The following is a 24,375-nucleotide window of genomic DNA, read 5'->3' as shown; positions in this document are numbered from 1 at the left end:
TTGTTTTTACAGAGCAACACTGTTAGACTTTGGCTCATAACTATCAAGGAAACAATTAAGTTGTCTAGTATTGTGTATATTAGTTTCTTTTAATGGACAAACTGTACCATTGGAGTGTGTTGATAAATACTGCTTGAGAACCATACCATATATTAGTCAAGTTCAAGTTTTGCTTTACCTCATGTATTCCATATACAGACCGACCCCTGAAAAGGGGCGACAGTTGAATAACATTCATAAGTTTGGTTATATACTGCCTTATATGTAACATCTCATAGGTTTTCCATGAATGAGATACCAGTTTTCATATGATAAAACAGAACACACAACCTTTTTACTTAGCCTCTTTTAAACATTTGTTTTCTATATTAAAGTGCAAGGCGAGATAAAATACATCTTGAAATGTACGACATACAGCATCACTTTCTTTCACAAGATTTCCCTGCAGAAAAAAGTAAAGAAACAGCTCACTGTAAAACCACTGCGCTCCATTTACTCACTTGGCACAAGAGTTACGGTACTGAAGCTTCTAGAACAACGGCTCAATTGACACTAGTGATACACCATCACGGCTTGGCTGACGATCTGAGAGTAAAAAGAAAAAAAATAGACCTTTTTCCTGCATAAGGGCATGAAAGGCATGCAGAAACTGAGATGGTCTTTGATAGAGACAGAGACTAGATGCAGATTAACTATTCAGCCAGTTTGACGAATAATACAGGTCCACCATACATTCATCATCAGGATATTCCTTTTTTTTTTTTTTGCATGTGTTAAATTGTCTTCATTTCAGTACAATTGTTTTGTTTGATTTAGTTTGTTCCTTTCTTGTTGTTCAGGCGGCGAAAGGACGGGGTCTTTTTTTGTTTCCCTTTGGAGAGTGAAAAAAAGTTTATAGTTTGTGTCTGACGGCTGGAATACTAAGTAGCAAGATAATAAAATAAGATGAAAAAAAAAAAAAAAGAACGGATTTGGTCATGCATGGGAGTGGCGTTGTTGAAAACAGAGAGAGATGGTGGACGGTCCACTTCCTACTCCCTGATGCTGAGCATTTCCCATGACACCATCCGCAGGCAGAGAAGAAACAAACAGAAGCACAGTAATGCAGTGCCGGGCCAGGCCACGCCCCTCCAAAAAAAGCTCACAAACATGTATCTGCACAGGTGTTCTCCCGCCCTCCCTCACTGGGCGTAAAGCAGCATCCCGTGTCCTCACAGTTGAGCTGCAACAAACCACTTCAGCTCTTCAGTTGCCTCCAGGATCCACATCATACACCCCGCCTTTATTATCCCAAGATCCTGAGTGGTGCAAACAGATGTATTAAGATTAAGTTTGTGAGTTGAATTTGATTATTTAATATGATTCATTTTTTTTTCAATTAAAACAATTAATTATGCATCTGAACCATCTGTAAATGGCACAAGGAATATTATGCAAAACATATTTGGTATATGAGATGATTAGAAATAATTAGTTCACAACCAGGCCAAGCAACTGGCACTTAGTATGACATGGGCGAGCCACATATTACACTACACTGCAGCTGGATATGAGTGTACTGACAGTAATTGACCATGACGGTGAGATTATGAGGCTGGTTAATACTGTGTTTCTGCTAGTGATTGTGTCTGTTACCTGACAGAGAGCTGCTGGACCGCTGCTTATGCAGCCTGTCTCTCTCTTTCTTGCCCTTGGGCATGATTTTCAGCTTCATACTGCTTTTCACCAACACACGGGACGGGTCCTAGAGTGAAACCAAGAACGGGGAGTCAAGAACAAGGAGTCTAAAGAGCAGGGGCGGTTCTAGGGTCAGTGGATATTCGGGGCTTTAGCCCAGACTTCAGTGGATGCAAACTGAGCCATCCTTTGATTTTAATATTATAATAATAGACTATTATATAACAATTCGAAAAGCAGCATTTTAAGTTATTAGTCCATTTAAATGAGTCTTTCTAAAGTAGATGTAAAAGTAAAAATGACCAAAGTTTGCGAAAATAAAAGAGAGCTTGTGTTTTAAGCAATATATTCTGCCTTCTATAATTCACTGCTTTTACGTATGTCAGTGACATGGAGCAATACATTCCTGGATACACTGCCACATTTAAATGCAGTTGTCCCAATTTGCACTGTGTACTGGCCATTCCTCTTAGCAGCATGAAAAATAAAGCATTTGTTAAAATTGTGAATTGATTATATTCAGAATCTGAAGCTGTCAATCATTTCAGCATGATTCTTCTGCATTCTCACAAAATATTTTTTTACAAAGAAACTGACTACATTGCAGTGAATCTTTTATTTGCAACTACAGGTTATTGGCTATAATGATTCTGACATGTTTGCGAAAGTGTAGAACTCAATGAGCTTGTGTTAAACGAATCTTTGGCGCAGTGACTCATTTAAACGGCCTCTGATTGGCCATTGTGTTCAATAAACATGTCTGTGATTGGCTACAATGCTCAACGCTGCAAAATCACATTCAAAGTAGCAACCCTTAATGCAAAGGGAGAAAATATAATGCTGTAATCTGTATTTTTTTAAGATTAGGTAATTAGGCACGATTAGGCAGCTGTAATCATATTTACAAATATTTTTCAGCTCTATGAGAAAGACAAGGAAAACAAAACATTCAGGGCTTTACTAAAAACATTGTCTTGCCCTTGTCCTAATACTGACTAGTATTGACTCCATCAGGAATTGTGATTTAAACAAAAGAGTTGAAATCACACCATATCTAAACAACTTCTCTTTGGAGAAAATTAATGTATTTTTTTACTTTCAGAATCCAACTATTGTGCTCTACAGAAAAAGTAATGCAAACTAAAATGAAACTCCACTGGAGACTAAAGAGATGAATGTGGAGTAGGACAAACCTCCTCAGAGCAGTGCATGCTGGGACAGATCCAGTGAATGTCCTCCAGCTTGTGTAACTCAGCGCCGAGACTATCCACTGTGGAAAGAAGCTCCTCTTTTTGAGAAGACTCCAACTGCTACATACACACATATACACAGAAAATGTCTTTATCATATTTCATACAGAATTACTAGTGTATGAGAACAGGCCAGAGAAAGTGAGAGCGAGACAGTGAAGCCGCTCACCAGCAGTTTTCCCTCAAGCAGCATCTTGGTCTCTTGCTGGAGAACTTTACTGCTGTTGACAATGTCTACAGCAGTGCTGCGACTCAAAACCTGCAGAGAAACACACACACAATCACAGCTCAAGTTCAGTTTGACTTTCTGTCAGACTCTTGCTGTTCAGTGATTAACACTCAGTTATTCTTCTATTCGCTGGTCAATGGAGGTCCCGTGGAGAACAGCATGAGAAGCTCAAAGCTGAACATGCTGAAAGCCACAGCAGGACGGACGGAGACTGAAAGGTTCAGTTGTTAACCTTTAAAGGAGAGCTAGACTGAACTGATCCCCATCACATCACTCACTGATATGAACTAAGAATATATATAGAGGGCTTCACACAGAAAATATGACTATTTTTTTTTTTTCTAAGAGCATTCGTGACCTTAATTTATTTGTAATTGCTTCCTTGCTTCCACTGAAGCTCAAGATGCTCTTTGGATCATTCTCAAATCATGCTGGAGAACAGGATCATCAGGTTTTACACAAATGTGTGGAGTTCACATAACTCAAGTGATGTGAGATATATATATATATATTCACAAAATGTTGTGAATTCAGATAACGCATTAACTTATTTTTTTAGAAACTTTTACCATCTACTGTGTATTTTGCATCTAGGTGATTTATCAGAAATGTTGAACTTGATGATAATTCAATTCTGCCATACAAACAGAATGAAGCAAATGGAATGAATAAATTCGTTAAGTGTGTTAAATGTAGTTGTTAAATATATTAGTCACAAGTGTGTTGTGCTCACCTCAGGGCTGGAGGGTTTGGAGGGGAAGGCTTCACTCAGTACCGCAGCACTGGCATTGACAGAATGAGCTAATTCCTGCTCCACCACTTTATGAGTCTTTGCCACTTCCCGGATCCTACAAGACATGATAACCACACATTCAGCAGCAGCATAAAACATATTTTCCCATCCATATACACGCCCTTTAATACATGGTTTTAAAATGTAATTGTGAATCTAAAATTACTTGTGAAGTACAAGGTACAAAGTGTACAAAGGTACTTGTGAAGTACAAGGAAGTGTCACATTTCTAAGAATTATAAGTTACAGTTATGGGTGCGGTTTCAAGGTAAAACGGACAGTTCATTTCTTTAATAGTCCTCAAATAGTTATGAAATAGCTTCTCACATACATATGCATTGATATTCACTGTGATGTGACATTGCTGTTGGGTTACAAACTATTTTTGTGTAGGTGTCATAGACACACCTGTAGATGAGTGAGTCTGCCACTAAGCCAAGCTGCTGAACCTGTGCGCATTCCTCCTCCGTCAGATACTCCATGGACTGCTGGGAGTTCAGTCGGGGCCGGGCCGGGCGGCTGTCTCCTTTCCGCTTGTCTTCCCACGATTTCAGCGTGCTCTCGAATGCCTTGAGTCACAGCAACATACAATGTTGACAGAATGCAGAGCATCTACACTAAAGTTGAGTACAATGGCCTAGTTACTAGCCTCTGTCAGTGATAACAATTAGAATTAGTTTCTTGAGCACTAAATCAACATATTAGAATGACTTCTGAAGGATCATGTAACACTAGCTACATTACATGGATTGGATTTTGTTTGAATCCAAACATAGTGTTTACATGAACGCTAAATAAAGTGATCGGGTTTGGTTTGTGTGCAGATTTGATCTTTTTGACATGCGCACACTGCAAGAATATACAGTTTCCAGCTGTTGTTGCATACTAACCATCCTCCTTTTCTTTGTTATAAAAAGCAGACTTAATATTTATCTGTTTCAGGTCCTAATTAGGAGATGACAAGCACATGAAGCTTTGTGCTGTGCTGCTTATATTTATCAAGCAGTAAAAACACCCCTTCCTGAGCCCAAAACAAGGCGTCTGTGGATGAGAGTCCGAAGCAAGGACTGTCCTGCAGCACTTCACAGCCGATGAGTGGAAGGAGAATTTTAGAATGACTTGATACTTGATAACATGGTCTGTCTGAATACTCGATTCTGATTGGCTGGAAGGTGTCCAATAAAACCGTTTAATGCACAGGTAGTTCCAAGTCAGTTTAGTCACCGTTCTATATTAATGCACTGTTTTCATTGAAGCGCACACATACATACGTCAATCATTCACAGAGAGCGGAGTTCGCGCTGCGCACACACACACATGGAGTACAGAAACTTGTCAAGAAACTTGCTGCCCTGCAACTTTTAGTTATAAAATAGCTTCACTACTTAATTGTTACATTATATTTCTCAGCAACGAGGGGGTTACATCGCTATTTTGAAGTAATTAAACTCACAGTTACTTTGTTAATAGAGAGAGAGAGAGAGAGAGAGAGAGAGAGAGAGAGAGAGAGAGAGAGAGAGAGAGAGAGAGAGAGAGAGATACGCTAAACAGACGCAGGTACGCATATCTCATCTGTGTATCTCTCTGTGTCTCTCTGTATGTCTCTCTCTATCTCTCTCTCTCTCTCTATCTCTCTCTCTCTCTCTCTCTCTCTCTCTCTCTCTCTCTCTCTCTCTCTCTCTCTCTCTCTCTCTCTCTCTCTCTCTCTCGATAATTAATTAAACTAAATGCAATTCATTAATTCAAATTAATGAATGAAAGCAGCCATATCACCCTGTAACCCAAGACTGGTTGCCCACTGAAGCTAAGCGGGGCTGAGCCTGGTTAGTACCTGGATGGGAGACCTTCTGGGAAAACCAGGTTGCTGCTGGAAGAGGTGTTAGTGAGGCCAGCAGGGGGTGCTCTCCCTGTGGTCTGTGTGGGTCCTAACGCCCCAGTATAGTGACGGGGACACTATACTGTCAAAGAGCACCGTCCTTCGGATGAGACGTTAAACCGAGGCCCTGACTCTCTGTGGTCATTAAAAATCCCAGGATGTCTTTCGAAAGAGTAGGGGTGTAACCCCGGCATCCTGGCCAAATTTGCCCAGTGGCCTCTGTCCATCGTGGCCACCTAATCATCCCTATATACTAATTGGCTTTATCACTCTGTCTCCTCTCCACCAGTAAGCTGGTGTGTGGTGGGCGTTCTGGCGCAATATGGCTGCCGTCGCATCATCCAGGTGGATGCTGCACATTGGTGGTGGTTGAGGAGATTCCCCCTTCTATGTGAAGCGCTTTGAGTGCCTAGAAAAGCGCTATATAAATGTAATGAATTATTATTATAAATAAATGTAATCTTACCGCACTACTTTATCTCTGTGTCTGATTCAAAGCGGGCAGAATGCTAGATCTAACATAACTGACGAAAATAACCGTCAGTTTTACCCTTCTGGTCAAATATTGAGCTGCAAACATCAATAACAGCTTAAATTGTCAGTGCTGGCAAATGACCATGGTATAAGCGTGATAATCCACGGCTAGCTGTGAATTAAACAATTTTAATGCACTTCGCGTTGGGCAGTTATTTGCCTCCACGTCATGCATTAGTTTAATACACAGCTAGCCATGGAATATCCTTTACATATTCAACAACAACAGCTCATCTTATACATCCTTACGCAATTTCTACGTCATTGCACATGCACATAACCTTTCAATTTCGGTTTTAAATACGATCAAGTGTTTACATTTCCTGTTTTTAAAAAATGTTTCCAACCCCATACTTTTGAATGATAAGTGTATGCATGTTCATCTGCAAAACTAAGCTGATAAAGCTTGTTTTTCTGGTGAAACTGGCAGGAGGTTCTGCTGGTTAGGTTAGTCTAATTAAATGGGCACAGTAGATAACCAGTATCTTACAAGTGATCACGCAACACATAGGGGTGACTAGCAATGCTGGTCTGTTCAGAAAGATTGACAAAGATTTTAAAGAAGAGAAAAGAAGATGAGCACACACACACACACACACACACTGACCCGGTCTCTGGTGAGCATCTGGGCTCGGTTCTTGTGGACAATTTGGACGATGCCAGGAGGCTGAATCCAGGCCTCACCATCCACCTGCACAGGTACGCCTTCATCACCCAGGATGGTGATCTTCACCTGCCGACACTGAGGAAACAGCCAGTGTCAAAGCACATCTGAACTCAAATGACTCATGTAAGATTAGTTTAAAAATTACATTTAAATTACCAGATGATGCATATTATTAAATTATTTACCAGAAATGACCCATAAACAAGTTCTCATATACACACAACAACATTAGATGATCAACATTTAAAAATTCACCTACCCTACACACACCAGTTACTTTTATTTTAAAGAGAGTATAGACAACTGTATTTAATTTTAGTTCTGAATATTTCATTATATTTAATAAATTGAGTTTCATTTTACCACGGTGGAAGAACACTTTTCCCAGAACGTTCTAATTTACTCTAATCTCTTCAAAATGGAGTATAATTAGTCTAAATTAATGATACAATCATTGTGTTGTCACAAAAATTGTTTTGGACTAATTTCTCCATTGTGACTGTTTCATTTCTTTGAATTGCAATTCAGTAAATTCCTCATCTTGTCACTTTGATTCAAATTTCAGTTAGGGTGTAGTTGAATTTAATTTATATTCCAACCCGTGAATTGACGGGAAGATAATTGTTAAATTCTGCACTGTGCCATAGTGTTCAGACCTGTGTGATGCGGTGATGTTGTAGGTTGATGACTCGGGACATGGCCATCTGCATGCTGCCGAACACAGCCACCACTTCCAGCTTCTTATCATCAAACGATGGAGCTCCATAATTCTACACAAACAAATACAATGGCAGACAATATTTCATAACGTCCACCGTTGAACCACATTCTCATCATCTGAACTATTCTTTATTTACACAAGTCTATATCTATCTTTCTAAATATATATGTTAAGATAAGCAGCTTGAAACATGAAACACAGGAAGGACCAGATGTCTTATGTGTGTACTCTGATTCTGACTGGGAAATGATATCATGGTTTTCCACTTTACAGGAAAGAATCTGTTACCGTGACGTGAGTTAGATACTGATCAGATATCCAAACAGCATCACTCCAGGTTGGCTATCCGCTGTAATATATGTAAAAAATTGCACTGTGTACTTAAAGCTAAAATATGTCATTTTTTCCGCCGCTAGGGGTCGCTAACCTATTACAATAACAAAGGCGTAGGTTGATGAAGCATAAGCAGAATTATGGAACTTGTCGTCATGATGATGGATCTAATAATGTTTATGGATGAATGAATACATTGATGTTTTTAATATGACTGTGGTATGAAGCAGGTCGCGATTGCTAAAGAGAGACAGACATCAGCGCCACACGCGAGTCCCGCGGATATAAAGGAATATGGACATTTCTTTCTACCAAAGTGCCAGCAAGTGCAGAATTACTCCTCACACAGGTCAGTTTATTTGACGAATTCAACTTGTGAGGTAACGCAGCGCTGTTTCGCTTGGTCTACACTATCACGCAAAACTGCATTTGAGTCTGTTGAAAGTTACAATGTTATTCTATGTGTCAGTTTGTTGGCTGTATGAGACTAGCAGTAAGCTAGATCAACATTAGAATAAGATACTGATCATATTCTAACATTTCATCATGTTGAGCTATATAACACTGATTTGTTTTATGTACATTTGCTCACCTGTCTAATAAAGTACATGCAAGAGCGGCGTCTCTGTCAAGTTGAAGTTAGTCACGGACGCTAGCTCTCGGCATCTCGAAAACGCCACGCTGATATTGATCCTCGTTTTAGTTCTCCTTTTGTCCCAAAGTCTGCTTGCCATGGTCCATAATGTTTTGAACGGAACGAAACAACAACAACAGCGTGAGCGTGGCGCTTAGACATTACGCAGTTGTCCACGTCTGTCGCCATGGTTACTATGGCAGTACGAGCAGAAACCAGGGATAACGGGGATATTACGTCATTGACAGGCGACAATGACCAGGGACGAGTCATTACTTAAAATGGGAATTTCTCTGAAATTAAAAATCTTTGGGAACTTTTTGGATATTGTAAGTACACAACTGCAGGAAATATATCACACTGTGCTATAAGTGATTTTTGGATATTTTATTACAAAAATCTTACATATTGTACCTTTAAGAAATATTGGATGAGCAAGAGCTTAAAATGTTTCTGTATACTAGACTTCAGTGTACTGTAAATGATCATACTTGTTACATTTTCACTGCTCTTTTACGCTCTCATCTTATTCTATTTTCCACCATTTATTCACCACACCAGTTTCAAATTGCTTCCTGTTTATTCGCCACAATGCATTTTGAAAAATGATGAAAGGATATTGATGGATTGATGAGTGGTTGTAAATGTATGGTTGATGCATTCTGAAAGTCGTATTTGCAAGAAGAAAGTCTGGCCAGGAGCCATTGTTTATTGACAGCTCAGAACATTAAAAAGATGCACTGAGGATAAATGAACGGCACAGACTCATCTGTTCAACTCTGAGCTGATTTTTCACTTTGTTGAACTGAACTGCCCTCCAGAAAGTAAAGTTATAAGTTCTGAACTGAAATTCGTTTTCATTGATGGACTCACATTGTCCTCTTTGGTGCCACCCCAGAAATTAATGCCTCCTGCATAGCTGGGGATGTTCAAAACGGCAAGACCCTGAAGACTCGGCAAAGACATGGGCACTCCATCACACTGCACACAAATAGAGAGAGAGAGAGAGAGAGAGAGAGATACATGATGTAATGTACAGCTTCTCAGAACAACGTTTGAAACATGAAACCATGACCACTTAGATGAAAAGTACATCTACACATAAACACACAGTGGCAAAGCATCATTCATAGTGTGTGAAGGGAAGTAAATGGCACAACGAGTACTTCCTCTTCCCCTTAAAGGTCAGAAAAGGGAGAAATGTATTCAGCCCAAATGTCAGCATCTTGCATTCCCTTTCTCTCTGTCTGTCCAACACATGCTCATACCTCCAGCTGGACTCTTTGTTCCAGGTTCTTGTAAGTTTTCTGCACCAGTTCTTTGGTCCCTAGCACTCCATACCACATCATGTTTTTAGTGCGACTACTGTGGGAAAAAAAGAACGAAATTTCACTGTTTTAGTCAGCATTATATAAACAACAGCATCACTGAAGAAAAAAAAACAACAACATTAAAAGCAAAACTGTAACTAGTAATGCCACATCTCTGCAAGACATTTTCATTTGGATTTAATGGATTATATTCAGTAATTATCAAACATTTCTTCTTTCTTACCTGCACTTTTTTGGGTGCTCATCTCTCTTGTTGTTGAACTCCAAAGATATTTTGGCATCCAGCCCGATGCCAAAATAGTTATTCATCACACACTTTTCTGTGCACTGCCTGTGGAACAGAGAGACAAGCAGGATGAATTGAGTCAGCTGAGTCACAAAAGGACTGACTTATGAATAAAAAAAGATTTTTGAAGTGCTAAATAAACAGAAACGGTGGATGTATTCATCATACATCATTCACAAGGAAAATGTATTCATTTATAGATGAAATTGTTGCAATGTCACATACTGTAAGCAACTGTCTCTTATAGTGATGGATATGAGAAGTGCTAAGCTCTAATGATCTATTAGATCACGGTTTCTACAAAAATATAAAGCAGCTGTTTTTAACATTGATAATAATAATTTAAAAAAAAAATCTTAAGCACCAAATCAGCATATTAGAATGATTTATGAAGAATAGTGTGACACTAAAGACTGGAGTAATGATGCTGAAAATTCAGCTTTGCCATCACAGGAATAAATTACATTTAAAAAAAGAAAACAGTTATTTTAAATTATTTCACAATATTACTGTTTTTTACTTTAACTGTCAAATAAATGCAGCCTTGATGAGCATAAGAGACTACTTTCAAAAAAACATTTTCAGCTAATCTAGAACAACTCTTTTCAGCGCTATAATTATGTAAATAATGCTAACATTGTAAACGTGACCCCTACAGCCTGTAGATGGAAACATACCGGTATAGGCCTGGGATAAAAACAGATTTATGTCCACTGAGACTTTGATGGACTAGTGTGTCAGTGAGTGGAATAGCAAACACTGTGGTATATTACACTGTCAACATGGTTTTAGAGCTACTGGAACCTCAGATGTCATTACTGCACTTCTCTGGAGAAAGATAAGAGCTCTGCCATGTGTGTGTGTGTGTGTGTTTGCACAGTCTTACACAGACTCTTCAGAGAAAAGCACAGTGCTGAAGCTCTCTGACTTCTCCAGTAATATAGGGGTTGTAGTGGTTGGACTCAATGTGTTTTGACCTGTCAATAAAATAAAAGAATAGAAGAGTGAGAGAGTGATGTGCAAAATACAGCCATAAGAAAAAAACCTAGAATCACTACAAAAACTTCAATAGCAATAGCACAATAATAAAAACTGTGTATTAAACTGTTCTGAAAAAAAAGAAGCTTTTGAATTTACTTTTTTTTCTTTTTCTTTTTTCGATAAGTGGTTGAATGAACTGAAATGATCTACTTTTAGATATAAGTTCATGCTACTACTTATTTTTGGTAGTTTCAATTCAATTATTTTGTCTATGATGTACTCCTTGAAAATGATTCAAAGCTTAATATAATTTTGACTAGCTTACTTCAATTTAGTTGTGTGAGACTGAAAATCTTTGTCTTAATTTGATATATACATACAGCAAATCCAATGAGTTAAATAATTTGCGGAAACAGATTTCCTTAAACCATTTGAGTTTAAATATTTGACCATTGTGAACTGTAAATTTTATGAGTCTAATAAAAAGAATATTTCTTATAACTAAATAAAACTCTTACTTGAGTTACTTGTTACTAAATGTTACTTGAGTAACTTGAAACCAATTAAACACATTAATTAACGCAAACAAATCTCTTAAAGTCTATAGCACTACACAAAGTATTTGAGTAGTTTACATGTGAATTTAAAGTTAAGAAAACTAATTTCCAGTTGACTGAACAAATACTTGTCAATTAAAGCTAAGTTTATTTTATTTGAAAAAATTCAAATTAAACTAAGCTCACTTGATTACACACATTTGTTTAGTAACACTGACAAGAGTAGATTTAGTAAAAACTAGCATCAGTGAAAGTTTACATTTTTTGTTACATTTTCTTTTTTCAGAGTAGCTACTCATTTCATGTGACTCTAAATCAAAATCAAAATGAATAAAACAGTTCTTCATGCAAAATGGGTTTAGTGCTGCCATTTATGTGAGCTAATGCAGTGTTATGCATGTTGATATAGTTGATGTTAATTAACTCTGTTGCTCCTTCTAGTCATCCTTGGCCTTTTCTTTATTCACGTCTCCCTGCTCACAAAGACAGTTCTGAGGGACGACCTTTTCTAGACAGTGTCTGGGTTGCATGATGTCGTTTTTTACTTCCACCAGGGCATGCAAACAAACACATAGTTATTTTGCATCCTCCTAATTTAATGTTATGTCTTCTGTATTTGCAATGCTCTTAAGTCTTAATTTCTACAGCTGACAAAATGAATTATGATCCTCTAACTGTGGGGTTTTTATTCAGGGACTTTGGTGGTTGTTTTAATGATCCTCAGGTTGAGGCCAACTGCAATTTTCATGCAATTGTGCTAAAAACATCTTTAATTGATCAAAATGCCAATGTATGAATGAGCTACAGTAGAGATACAAATTTGTAGTGGAAAATGTAATCGAGAAGAGTTTGTCACTCACGTGGCTCCACCTCTTTGAGGTCCTCACTGCTGCCTCTTTTGATTGATGAGGAGGATGACATTCTCTGTACCTGGGTGTGTCTGTTCTGCTCATCCACCACTGAAAGAAAGCAACCAATAGCAATCTAATTAAATATTGGGTAAAGTTTCCCAGAAGCCACTGTAACATGCGTGTACATTCCTGTATCTGCAAACCACAGATTTTAGTTTTATCTTAATTAAATACAATCACGGTAAACACAGTAAAAAAAGTAAAATGTTAATTACTGAAGCCTTTTTGTGTTTTTCTCTCTGGGCATGTTTTGAAAATGTTATCTCACAATTATCTTCATGAAGTACAGAAGTTTTGCCTTAGAATAAACGTCAAAAAGAAAATAAATTCAACCATTGTAGAGTACTCTATGTATTCTAACACTGGCCCAAAATCCAATGACTTTCCACTTTCACAGATGATTGCACTCATATTGTAAAGAATTACCCTTTTCTGCCTGATCTATGATTTGTCGGAGTGCTTTCTTTAGGCTGTTGGCCCTCAGCATCAGCTGCTCTCTTGATCTGAAGGGTCTGGACTGATCAGTGTCACTCTCGTCTGGTGAGATGGGTACGGCTGGTACCAGCTGGGCACTGGCGTCTTCGCTGAGAGCCTTAACCAAAGAGTCCAGCTTCTCGTTCAACATGGCACACTGAGATAGACACACACGCACAAATCAAAACAGTTTATAAAGAACAAAACACATGTAACTCTTTATCTGACACTTTATTTAACTGATTATTTGACTGTTTGTTTAGCTCTTCATTTAATCTTTTGACTGCTAATTCACTCATTATTAAACTGTTCATTTGGCTCATCATGTGTTGATTTTACTTAATATTTGTTTGTTCCTTTGGTTTATTATTTGACTGTTCGTTAAACTCATCACTTGTCTATTTAACCATTCACATGTTCTAATTGTTTAACTGTTTGCTCACAATAACTGAAAAAAAAAAAACATAAGTCTCCAGCTTTACCTTTTTTGCCATAGCATCGGCCTCCTCTTTATTCTCTGTGGCCCGTTCATAAGCTTTGCCGACCTCAGCCACAAACTCATTAACTGTTCCACAAAGAAACCTGTGAATGAAAGAGATAGGAATACAAAATGTAGAGGTTCAAAAGGATTTTTGAAAAATTAAAAAACAAACAAAATGATATTCATATTCTATAAACATAACCTGCACAACACATTCATAAACACAAATCAACCGTTTACTCACTTAGCAGATGATATAACGTCACTGTGTTTGTCAGAGTCCAGGATTTTGGTCAAGTGAGTGGCAACAGAATCAGCATATTGTGTAATCTGGATTTTAAAAACATCATTTTAAAACAGAAAATCTCATTTAAATACAATTTAATTGGCATTTATCAATTGGCATTTATTTGATGAAAAATACAGTAAAAACAGTAATACTATGAAATATTATTTCAATTTAAAAGTCGAACTGTTCTCTTAGTAAATGCTTAAGAAATAAAGGTCACCTGTAGGGGGGAGTCTAATGGGTCCTCCTCCTTTAAAATTGCTGGAGTCTGTTTGGTGGGCACTTCATAGGTCATCACACTCCATCTGTGACACACATTCAGGAACAGAGAGATGAGTTTGATGGGAGTCATTCATCCACTCATTCTCCTTCTTTCTCTTTGTCTCTCACCTGTCCAGCATCTTTGTTGTAGCTCTCTCCAGTTTCTCCAGTATCTGCAGCAGCTGAGCATCATCATCACAGAGTCCTCCCCAGCCCAGCACACGTGCCAGGTCATTTCCTGTGCCCAGCGGTAACACGCCCAGCTGGCACTGTTATACACACAACACAACACAATAAGAGTGTACTTCTGGGTACATCTAGAGCTAAAGACGACAATATAAAAATGGACCATATGTAAAATACCGTTCAAGAGGTTTTAAAAATCAATCAAATCAAATTGCCGCAAGCTTTGTCAAGAGTAATATCAAATAAAATACTATATCATACACATTTTCTACTTTTTAATATGTCTATTAAAATGTTTTAAACCTTGTACGATATGATACACAAATTATTGTAAACTTTATGAATTAAATAAAGGACAGCGCGATCGCAAATCCAATAGCTGCGTTGCCGTCTCTGTGCGTCTCTCAGAAATCAGAGCTTTGACAAGAGTAATATCATTAAAGACACAACATCACCCAAATTCTTTTACTACTTGATATGTTTGTTTAAATGTTTTAAATCTTAAACGATATGATATGTTTCTATGTTTCTCCGACTCTCTCCTAGAAACGGGAGGCGTTTACGTATTCTTTATAATTAGTTCAGATTTGCATTTTTTTGGATAGTAAAAGTTGTTTTAGCAGTTTTTAACTATTGAATATGTTCTTTCATGTTCTCTAATCAGCTATTTTATATAGTCTTTTTATTTGAGGTTGTGGATGAATCCTCTGTAAATAAAAATAAAATAAAAATACATATTTTACCTGTTTATTCCATATTTAGAATTATTGTTTTAATTAGAAGATACATTTCAATACATTTTATAATTATATATAAAAAAAATTTTTTTTGTAATTACATTTTTTACGAGTTCAGTAAATGAAAACTAAGGGACCAAAATCACACTTAAAGGGATAGTTCACTTTGAAATAAATTTTTGATATGTTTTAGCTTACCTCAAGGGCATCCAAGATTTAGGTGTCTTTGTTTCCGCAGAAGTTTCAATTTTTATATTTTTAGGTCAAACCGTTCTTGTCTGTCAGTCGTATAATGCAGGTCTATGGTCACCACCTCAAAGAGCATGCATAGAGAAGTCCAAATTAAACATGATTTAATGACTCGTAAATGTAAGTACACATTGATTAACCTGGCCCTAGCCAGATGAATTTCGCTCCGCCTAGCTTCACTCACATCCATCTGGAACCTCTTCCATTGAGAGTGATTTCTCCAACCAACTTTATGGTTTAGCCAATCAGGACGCAGGGCGGGAGTTTCATAGATGTGACGTAGTGGAGAAGCGACCGTGAGACTGTTTTGATTCAGACAACAATGGCGGCTCGCATCGAGGAAACAAGCGTTAACATTGATGCTGCTATTTCATCCGTGTTGTCCAATCTACCTAATATTGTTTCATTAAAAGAACATCAGAGAATGGCTCTTAAGGCTTTTGTTGGTGGAAACGATGTTATATAGATCAGTGCCTTCTCCCGACCGGATTCTTCAGCGTCACGGGTTGGCTTCGGTGTGAGTGGTTGAAATAGCACGTCGATAAAGATGACAGACAAGTGGCTTATCCAATCATATGCAAGGATTTTTGATAAGGCCCAGCCTTCTGAAACGCCATTTCAATGGATCGGTTCCAGATGGATGAGTGAAGCTAGGCGGAGCGAAATTCATCTGGCTAGGGCCAGGTTACACATTGATGGCCTAAGACACGAAACGAGCGGTTCGTGTGAGAAAACGAACAGTATTTATATCGTTTTTACCTCATTAAATCATGTTTAATTTGGACTGGTGGTCACCTTTGGAAGGTGGTGACCATAGACCTGCATTATATGACTGACAGACAAGTACGGTTTGACCTAAAAATATCAAAATTGAAACTACTGCGGAAACAAAGACACCTACATCTTGGATGCCCTTGAGGTAAGCTAAAACATATCAAAAATTAATTTCAAAGTGAACTATCCCTTTAAAACGGGCTTCTTATGCAATTTTACGAACTTCCGGTTAAAGCCCTGCCCACTTCCGGATTTATTAAGATTGTTAGAAATACAGATACAGATATTGGCTCCGTTGCACACCCCTAGTGCACATTTTCATAAGCTTTCATTAAAATACTTTATTCTGACCTGTTTGTGCAGGCTGAGTTTGTCCAGTTCAGAAAGAACCCAGCCCACGCTCCCATCTCCACCACACACTAGGATACGAAAGGTCTCAAACTTCTGGAAGAGGCGAAGCCTGTACACATAAACAAAAATTAAAAACAACAAATATGGCTCAGAGGGCAAATTCACTTTGCCAACAAAATTGTACGTTCAAACCAGAATACTATTAAAAGCTGCACTAAGATTGAAAGTACATAATGATTAAGAATGTTACAGCTATCAAATAAATATGTTGGGTTGTTTTAAAAGCTAAGCTACAGTGAATGATTCCTGACTCTTTAACTGCCTTACAAAGTCTTTTAATTGATATTGCAGTGTGCTATCAGCGGACGTTGATCTCACCCCAGCTGTGGGCCGCCGTTCATGAGGTCAAAGACCTGCGCCGGGTTCAGAAGCTGCCTAAACCTGCGCAGGAACTTGACGCCCTGGTTGTCACCACTCTTACTGTTCACCAGCACCAGCAGAGGACTCGAACAGGATGGAATGGTGGCCTTCCAAAAGCCTGCAGTGAGCAAGGGATGATGAAGAAGGACAATGGTGGGATCGGAGAGGGGGGAAAGAGAGTGGGAATAAGAGAAGGAGAGGAGAGGAAAAGAACTTGGGAGGGGTGTCATGTTTGGAAATGTAACCATCTTTAACCACCGTCTCTTTAAGAACATTACTAACATTAAGAATTACTTTGTTCCCATAAAATCTCTAGATTAATGCAGTATGCAAAAGTTTGAGGTCTGTAAGATTCTTCTAATGTTTTTGAAATAAGTCTCTTATGCTCACCAAGGCTGCATGTACTTGATCAAAAATACAGTAAAAACAATTTAAAGTAACTGTTTTATATTTTATTTTTATTTTTAATGATTCTTTAATAAATACAAAGTTAAAAAGAACAGCATTTATTTGAAAAATATTTTCATCTTTGCTGAATAAAAGTAATAATTTATTTCGAAAAAAGAAAGAAAAATCGTACTGACCTCAAACCTTTGAATTGTAGTGTAAATATATATTAAGTAATGAAATAACTGGAATAGCATTTTATTCAATGGTATTTTTAACTGACACAGTGATATTATACTTGATCTAAATAATGTAATTCGCAACAAAAAACATATGACAATGTATACAAGCGTTAAGAAGACAGCTAAGCTGATGCAGTTGCCAGGGCAACCCTTACCGTCAGAGTCGATGCTGTTGAGTGCAGTGGGTGGAATGATGGAGACCTTACACTGACCCAGAGGACAAACCTTTCCCAACTGCTCTTTACAGCTATTATGCACCTACACAGAGGGAATGTACAGAGACATACATTATTGGCTACTCACAGACAGCTAACATCCATCAGTGTAACAGATGGAGACACACTGGTTACACAAGGTACACACCTGTATAAATATAATGTGATAGTCTTTCCTGTAAACTGTGTTTATGTGGTATTTCTAGTTGTTATGTGTAAAGAGTGAAGTGGGTGTGATGTGATATACAGCACTGTGATCGGTTTTACAGAGTGGGCAGGAAGGTGACGTACGATGGCTTTGCACCAGAGGCACCGCCAGTCCTGTAGTCGGCGAACGCTGCCACAGTTTCGATCGCACACCACACACTTAGCACTAACCGGCAGGTTTCCCTCCAACCACTGGTGAGGCATTGACACCTGAATACACAAACATGCTAATTTAGGTACAGATTACCACTGAGACCATATGCATGGAGAATTTAAAAGCTTCACTTACCCCATCCTCATCCTCAATGATGTCATTTCCTATGGACGCCAGAGTGGTCCACTTACAGTTATTTGTGGATCGTACGGCACAGCGCTTGTGGGCTTTGAATTTACACACTAACAGCACATGCAGAGAAAAGATGACATTAAACAGGTCATCACTAGAACGTGATAACAGGCTGAAGGCAATGTTCGTATTCATGAGTCATTGATTACACACTAAACAAACAACGTCATTGTTCGTTCTACGAGCAGAATAAACAACGCATGAAAAGGTAAATGGCACCAAAAGGGAAAATCCAAACAAATTGTTCATAATGAATGAGAGAGAGAGAGAAAACAAAAACAAATATGAAAAAAAAAAAAAAAGCTTTGTGTTTATGTTTACCTTCACAAGAAAGACCATGAGAGGTGACCCCCGGCAGAGCCTCTCGACACACGTTGCAAAAGGTGGGCCGGGCGTGAGAGCAGGCGTACCAGTTATGCATCCCGGAAAAGTGCTCCATGTTAAACTGACTGGCCTGTAATCATAAAAATCATGTCAACATCACTGCATTATAAATAAATACACATCCATATAATAAGATCTGCAGTGATTCTCAACCAGGGGGCCTCAAGATGACTCATAGGCTACATTCACACAGACAGTTTTTGAGATTGACATCTCCATTAACTTACAGGTGTGAGTTTCGAAATGTCCTGTTCAAACAACAACTTACAGTAGCGTCTCGAATACGGTCTGTATGAACGTGCAACGGGAGTCAATCCAGTGTTCTCTTACCAGTAACAATAGCGACAGTGACCAAAGTAATATCGAAGATAGCGACGTCCATAAAACTGAAAAGTATTATCACTTTTGACATGACAAGAGTCCAATCGAGCCGTGAGTTCGTCCGTCAAATCTTCATTAACCGACAGCAGCTTTTATATCTAGGTGGAGAGCAGAGCTTTTGAGTCACGCGTAGAGCACAAAACTGACAAGAGCCGCTCCGGTGGAGGACAGAGACTGAATCTAAAACCGTCAGATGACACAGATCATATATCCATTGCTGTAAGTTACTGAAAGCAAAACCACACACAAAAACCCACAACAAACAGTAGACACGCCTTTGTGTAGCGCAGAGTGGCTCTCTCGCACTGTATGATGTGAAAGACAACTAGTGGTCCAATCAGGTTCCATTCACACAGTGCGGGATAAAAGACCATTTTCCGAGAATGCTGTTGTGAGTCCTGAAAATGTACAGGTGTGAGTTCGGTTATAGAATACTTGTTGTCACTCCCGTAAATAACTGATCTCTGTGTGAACGTAACCGTATTAAGGACTCAAATAGAGGACTGACAACTGTGTTCTGTTGCTGTATGAACATGGCCATAATGTTTTAAATTTAAATTATCGAAGTAAATTAAAAAAGTAATGTAATCAAATTTTAAAACGCAATGGGCATTTTATATTATATCAATCTCAAAAAATCAATTTTATTGGGTAGAAATTGTGAGCATTGAGAAGTAAAAAAGGCTAAGAACCACTGATATAGGGTCAAATACAACAAGCTACTGTTATAGACAAAGACTAGCCTGGGATCTGTTAGGAATTCTTTTTTTTTAACTTTGGCTCACGAAAAGCTCTAAAGATTTAAAAGTCACATGGATTGACACTAACTACTTTACATCAATATTTCACCTAAACACAATTAGAATTACGTATATTAGTTACTCCTGTGGCTTTCATTTATTGATCACTTAACAAAGAGGGAAGATGAATCCATGTGAAGGAACATTAAACTGCCATTATGAGCATCAATGCACATTAACTGAAGCTTTGAATGATTTTGGAGGGGTTTAAAGGTGAAGGTTCAGACACTGACCTCATAAGTCTCCCATTTCTGTACAGACTTCAAAGCACTGATCCAGTCTTCCATCTCCTTCCTGCTCTCCGCACACAACATCAGCTTACGGAATGGAGTAATAACCTGGGAGAGAACGAGAGATGATTGAGAAAAATGATTGAGATACCTTCATAAACATAGGCATATTTAAAAATGGTTCACAAGGTTTAAATAAAGCCATTGAAAAGAGGTTTTGCTTACTGTGAAACTGTTGTTGATGTTCTTGGTGCTGGTCTCGGCCACGCTGGCATCTGAGAGGTCGACCTCATCGAATATGAGAGACTACAACAATAAAGTAGCATGTTTTTGTCACCAACAAACACTGAAACAAGCACCTATATTCAGCACCACCTGAGGTTCAATCTACCCCAGAGGGGCCATGCTTTTACCTTTGAATCTTTGGCATAGTAGAGAGTCCTGCCTCGCAGTTTGAAATATCTCCTCTTCCATCTCTGAAAAGAGCTGGTCTGTTTGAGTAGAATACCCTCCTTTACACTCTTCTACAAAACAATGCAGAAAAAGAGAAAATAAATTAAAAACGTGTACAAGACAGCTATTGCAAATACAACTATTTGATTTGTTTTTATAATAGTGTTCTGTTCATGTATCCCGACTGCCACATTTTTTATAATGAAACATTTTCATGCCATGTTAGAACTGGCTATTTTTAGAAACTGCTTCACAGCCCAGTGGATTTACTGGTGTTCATAAATTGCTTCTTTTGCATGTGCATGAAATTCAGTTTTCAGTTTGTTATACTAAATCATAATAAGAAATGAACACACACAAAAAACCCCTGCAGCTCCAACTTGCATTAGCAATCCTGTAGACCTACTTCAATAACAATGGCTTATCACCAGGCCCAGATGGAATTGTTGGACTTTTTCAGCTTTTTCTGGTTTTAAACATGATAAAATGTATTGAACAGAGCTTTATACTCTAATTGATAGACAAGAGTATAAAATTAGAAAGAATATGTATTAAACAAGGATGCATGGTTTGGTTAAAGGGATAGTTCACCCAAAAATGAAAATTCTGTCAACATTACTCCCCCTCAAGTTCCAAACCTGTGTGAATTTCTTTCTTGAAAGAATTGCTGAACGCAATTTTTTTTTTTTTTTTTTTAAAGAACATAGGTAACCAAACAGTTGATGAAAATACTATGGAAGTGTTTGGTTAACCATATTCTTCAAAATATGGACTGCATTTATTTAGCGCTTTCACAGACCCAATGCCCACCAAAACGCTTTACATTTGCCTCACATTCACCCATTCACTCACTCATTCATCCACCGACGGCGGTGTCAGCCATACAAGGCGCCATCCAGCTCGTCGGGAGCAGCTGGGGTTAGGTGTCTTGCTCATGGACACCTCGACACTTGGTCAGGTGGAACCAGGTGGAACCAGGGATTGATCCACCAACCTTCCAGTTTGTAGACTACCTACATGAACCACTGAGCCACTGCCGCCCTTCTTTTGTGAATAGCTACATCGTCTTTTGTGTTCAGCAGAAGAAAGAAATTCATACAGGTTTGACACTTGAGGGTGAGTAATGTTGACAGAATTTTCATTTTTGGGTGAACTATCCATTTAATGGCTTTGTCATTGATAGATGTTTGAATTCGGTGGAAATCTGCATAGCTTTCTACTCATCACTACAGTATGATAACAGATTGTTACACACATTGTCAATGACTTCAGTGGAAACACTTATGTGGACTTGAATGTTTATTGGCACATTAAAACTATCTCTGAGCCTCTATCAGATTTAACATAACAACACAGTCAAAACCAGTTTCTCTCTCTAACACTTTCCTTCACTCCTTCCTTGCTTAATTGTTTATAAGACACATTGGTTCAATGTAAAGGCTTTACGGTAAAGCATTTAAAAAACCTGATCTGTCACCTAGCGTAATTCCTGATTAAAGTGCCAACAACACTGAAGGAGGAGCTGCAACATTTCCATAAAGTTCACTATGGGCCTCCAAAACATGATCAGGTGTTCAATTCATCGCGGACTTTCATCATAAACCTTGACACTTCAATCTGGTCTGAAGGGCAGAGCAGCTAAAAGACTCTCTAGAAGTCATCAAATACAACTGTACTTGCACTTGAGCAGTAAAATCGAATTACAATGTAGTTTGTCCTTGTCTAAACATGTAGGGGCATATTCTGTGCCCTCTGATGACGTGAGATGTGAATTTCATGACTGTATCGTGGCAGAACACCACCAGCAGCTCAGCAGTAAGACAGGCTGATGGGACATAAACGACAGCATATCTGTCTTTCGTGGCTGTGTCACACTGAAAACAAGGAGAGTGAGAATGCTGTTGCTAATCATTAAGGAAATCAAAGTGAGTAACCTAGCCAGGCAATCTGCTAAGAGTCATGATGACGTACACATGAAGGGAGTGAATTCACAGAGACAATAAGAGACTGTACACAAAAAAACCTGTAAGCTCTAGTCTAGTGGGAAAGAAAGTATATCTGTACCTCACTGGCTATATTTTCACACTCTCCTAAAGGGACCATAATACATTAAACAAATTACCCTGAAATGTTACACAATATAATATCATTTCTCATCATTTGAAAATAGACAAACTTTTAGCATTAACATGTAAAAAACGGCATTTTACATTTCATCATGAGTGCTCACACTTAATCAGATACACAGCTTTACATATTAAGAGCCAGATTTACTAACAGCTTGTGGCAGCGCAAAACCTCTTTTGCCGTTAAAAAACTACTGTCAGGATTTACTAAAGACACGCAGTGAAAAATTCACTGAAAAAGCCTTGGACACAGTTATTTTTAAGGCTGACCTTAGGTCATAGGAAGGAGTTTCCCTTTCAGGCGCAAAATTTATGGGAGGAGAGTATTTAAATGAATTTAAATGAAGGGGATTTACTAAGGTTTGCGCTCACCAATGTACTGGTGTTTGCGCCATTATTTACTGCCCCCAAAAAAGCACGTCTTAAACCAGACGCTACCTGGTAGATTGCGTTGGTCATTATGGAAATGATCTGACTGCATCTATGTTCTTTAATTTGCGCGTCGTCAGTAGATCATACGCATAACTTTCCACTCCCATCTGCTCTGTTTTGGAATTGCACCCTCAAGCTAATTTGCACTGTTTAGTAAATCTGCCCCAAAATGTCTCAGAATTTTAAATGTTAGGTCACATGTGAGGATTTGAGCCACATTCAGTTGCAATGTCAATGTAACCTCTGAGTCACTTTTGCAGGTGATTATACTCTCTACATCCCTGTCAACAGGTGTCTTATTTTCTCCCAGTGAGTCCCAGCAGGGCTAAAAAATATATGTGAATTTCCCCCAGGAGGTAAATCTGTTAAAACTCCCTTTGATAGAATAAATTAAATAATGTTTTCTTAGAGAAGTAGATTTAGGGATTAGTTGAGTCAAAAGTTATTATATTTAGATTAATATAAAAATAACATAACAATTTTTTTTTTTTATAGTATGTATGTTCTCATTATGTATGCATGTATGTATGTATGTATGTATGTGGGTCAGGTTTTGCTATTTTTGTGAGAACCAAATGTCCCCACAAGGACAGTAAAATCTAAAAACAAATACACCATGGAAACAAAAACAAACAAAAAAAATATTCTAGAAAAATATAATTATATCGAAAATTTAAAAACAATAAATCACAGAAAATACATAAAAAGAGGTGTATATGTAATATGACGAAACAAATAAGTCTGTGTGAGAGACAAAACTTCAGGATATCTGCCAGTGAAGCCTCCCTGTACATCAAGACAAACATCAGACCCAGACATCACTCACTCCATCCTTTCAGAACAGAGCTGGTTCCACATACAAAAATAAGAACATCTTTGATCCATCACAGTGTGCAAGCGTACACACACACACACACACACACACACACACACACACACACACACACACACACACACACACACACACACACACACACACACACACACACACACACACACACACACACACACACACACACACGCACACACACACACACACACACACACACACACAAGTCTGGTCCACTATCTTTGTGGGGACTCTCCATAGACGTAATGATTTTTATACTGTACAAACTGTATATTCTATCCCCTTACACTAACCCTACCCCTAAACCTACCCATCACAGG

The 24,375-nt window shown here is 38.2% G+C and overlaps 1 protein-coding gene across 3 annotated transcripts in view; it reads right to left on the bottom strand.

The window, feature by feature from the left end:
* Positions 1–1,162: 1,162 nt before the first annotated feature.
* The window catches only part of si:dkey-172j4.3 (diacylglycerol kinase delta), a 70,669-nt gene continuing 47,456 nt past the window's right edge, over positions 1,163–24,375 (bottom strand). For 2 of the 3 annotated variants that reach the window (XM_056268671.1, XM_056268672.1), the window contains 27 exons: positions 20,608–20,718; positions 20,420–20,500; positions 20,198–20,302; positions 18,721–18,853; positions 18,343–18,449; positions 18,138–18,263; positions 17,787–17,889; positions 16,961–17,120; positions 16,583–16,691; positions 14,415–14,554; positions 14,245–14,329; positions 13,980–14,065; positions 13,737–13,836; positions 13,207–13,411; positions 12,730–12,828; positions 11,218–11,308; positions 10,269–10,376; positions 9,983–10,079; positions 9,588–9,695; positions 7,683–7,796; positions 6,967–7,101; positions 4,358–4,518; positions 3,890–4,004; positions 3,097–3,186; positions 2,871–2,987; positions 1,636–1,744; positions 1,163–1,298 (listed from right to left, as the gene is read on the bottom strand). In XM_056268671.1, coding sequence (XP_056124646.1) covers positions 1,246–1,298; positions 1,636–1,744; positions 2,871–2,987; positions 3,097–3,186; positions 3,890–4,004; positions 4,358–4,518; positions 6,967–7,101; positions 7,683–7,796; positions 9,588–9,695; positions 9,983–10,079; positions 10,269–10,376; positions 11,218–11,308; positions 12,730–12,828; positions 13,207–13,411; positions 13,737–13,836; positions 13,980–14,065; positions 14,245–14,329; positions 14,415–14,554; positions 16,583–16,691; positions 16,961–17,120; positions 17,787–17,889; positions 18,138–18,263; positions 18,343–18,449; positions 18,721–18,853; positions 20,198–20,302; positions 20,420–20,500; positions 20,608–20,718 — 3,048 coding nt within the window. In that variant the 3' untranslated portion in view covers positions 1,163–1,245. Of the gene's footprint in view, positions 1,306–1,635; positions 1,745–2,870; positions 2,988–3,096; positions 3,187–3,889; positions 4,005–4,357; positions 4,519–6,966; positions 7,102–7,682; positions 7,797–9,587; positions 9,696–9,982; positions 10,080–10,268; positions 10,377–11,217; positions 11,309–12,729; positions 12,829–13,206; positions 13,412–13,736; positions 13,837–13,979; positions 14,066–14,244; positions 14,330–14,414; positions 14,555–16,582; positions 16,692–16,960; positions 17,121–17,786; positions 17,890–18,137; positions 18,264–18,342; positions 18,450–18,720; positions 18,854–20,197; positions 20,303–20,419; positions 20,519–20,607; positions 20,719–24,375 lie in introns of those variants that run through there. The other variant, XM_056268670.1, reaches the window with a different exon arrangement.

Source organism: Rhinichthys klamathensis, unplaced genomic scaffold, assembly GCF_029890125.1.
Source record: "Rhinichthys klamathensis goyatoka isolate OS25496 unplaced genomic scaffold, OSU_Roscu_1.1 h1tg000275l_1, whole genome shotgun sequence".
Taxonomy (NCBI): domain Eukaryota; kingdom Metazoa; phylum Chordata; class Actinopteri; order Cypriniformes; family Leuciscidae; genus Rhinichthys; species Rhinichthys klamathensis.
This window is presented reverse-complemented; position numbering and strand designations above follow the sequence as displayed.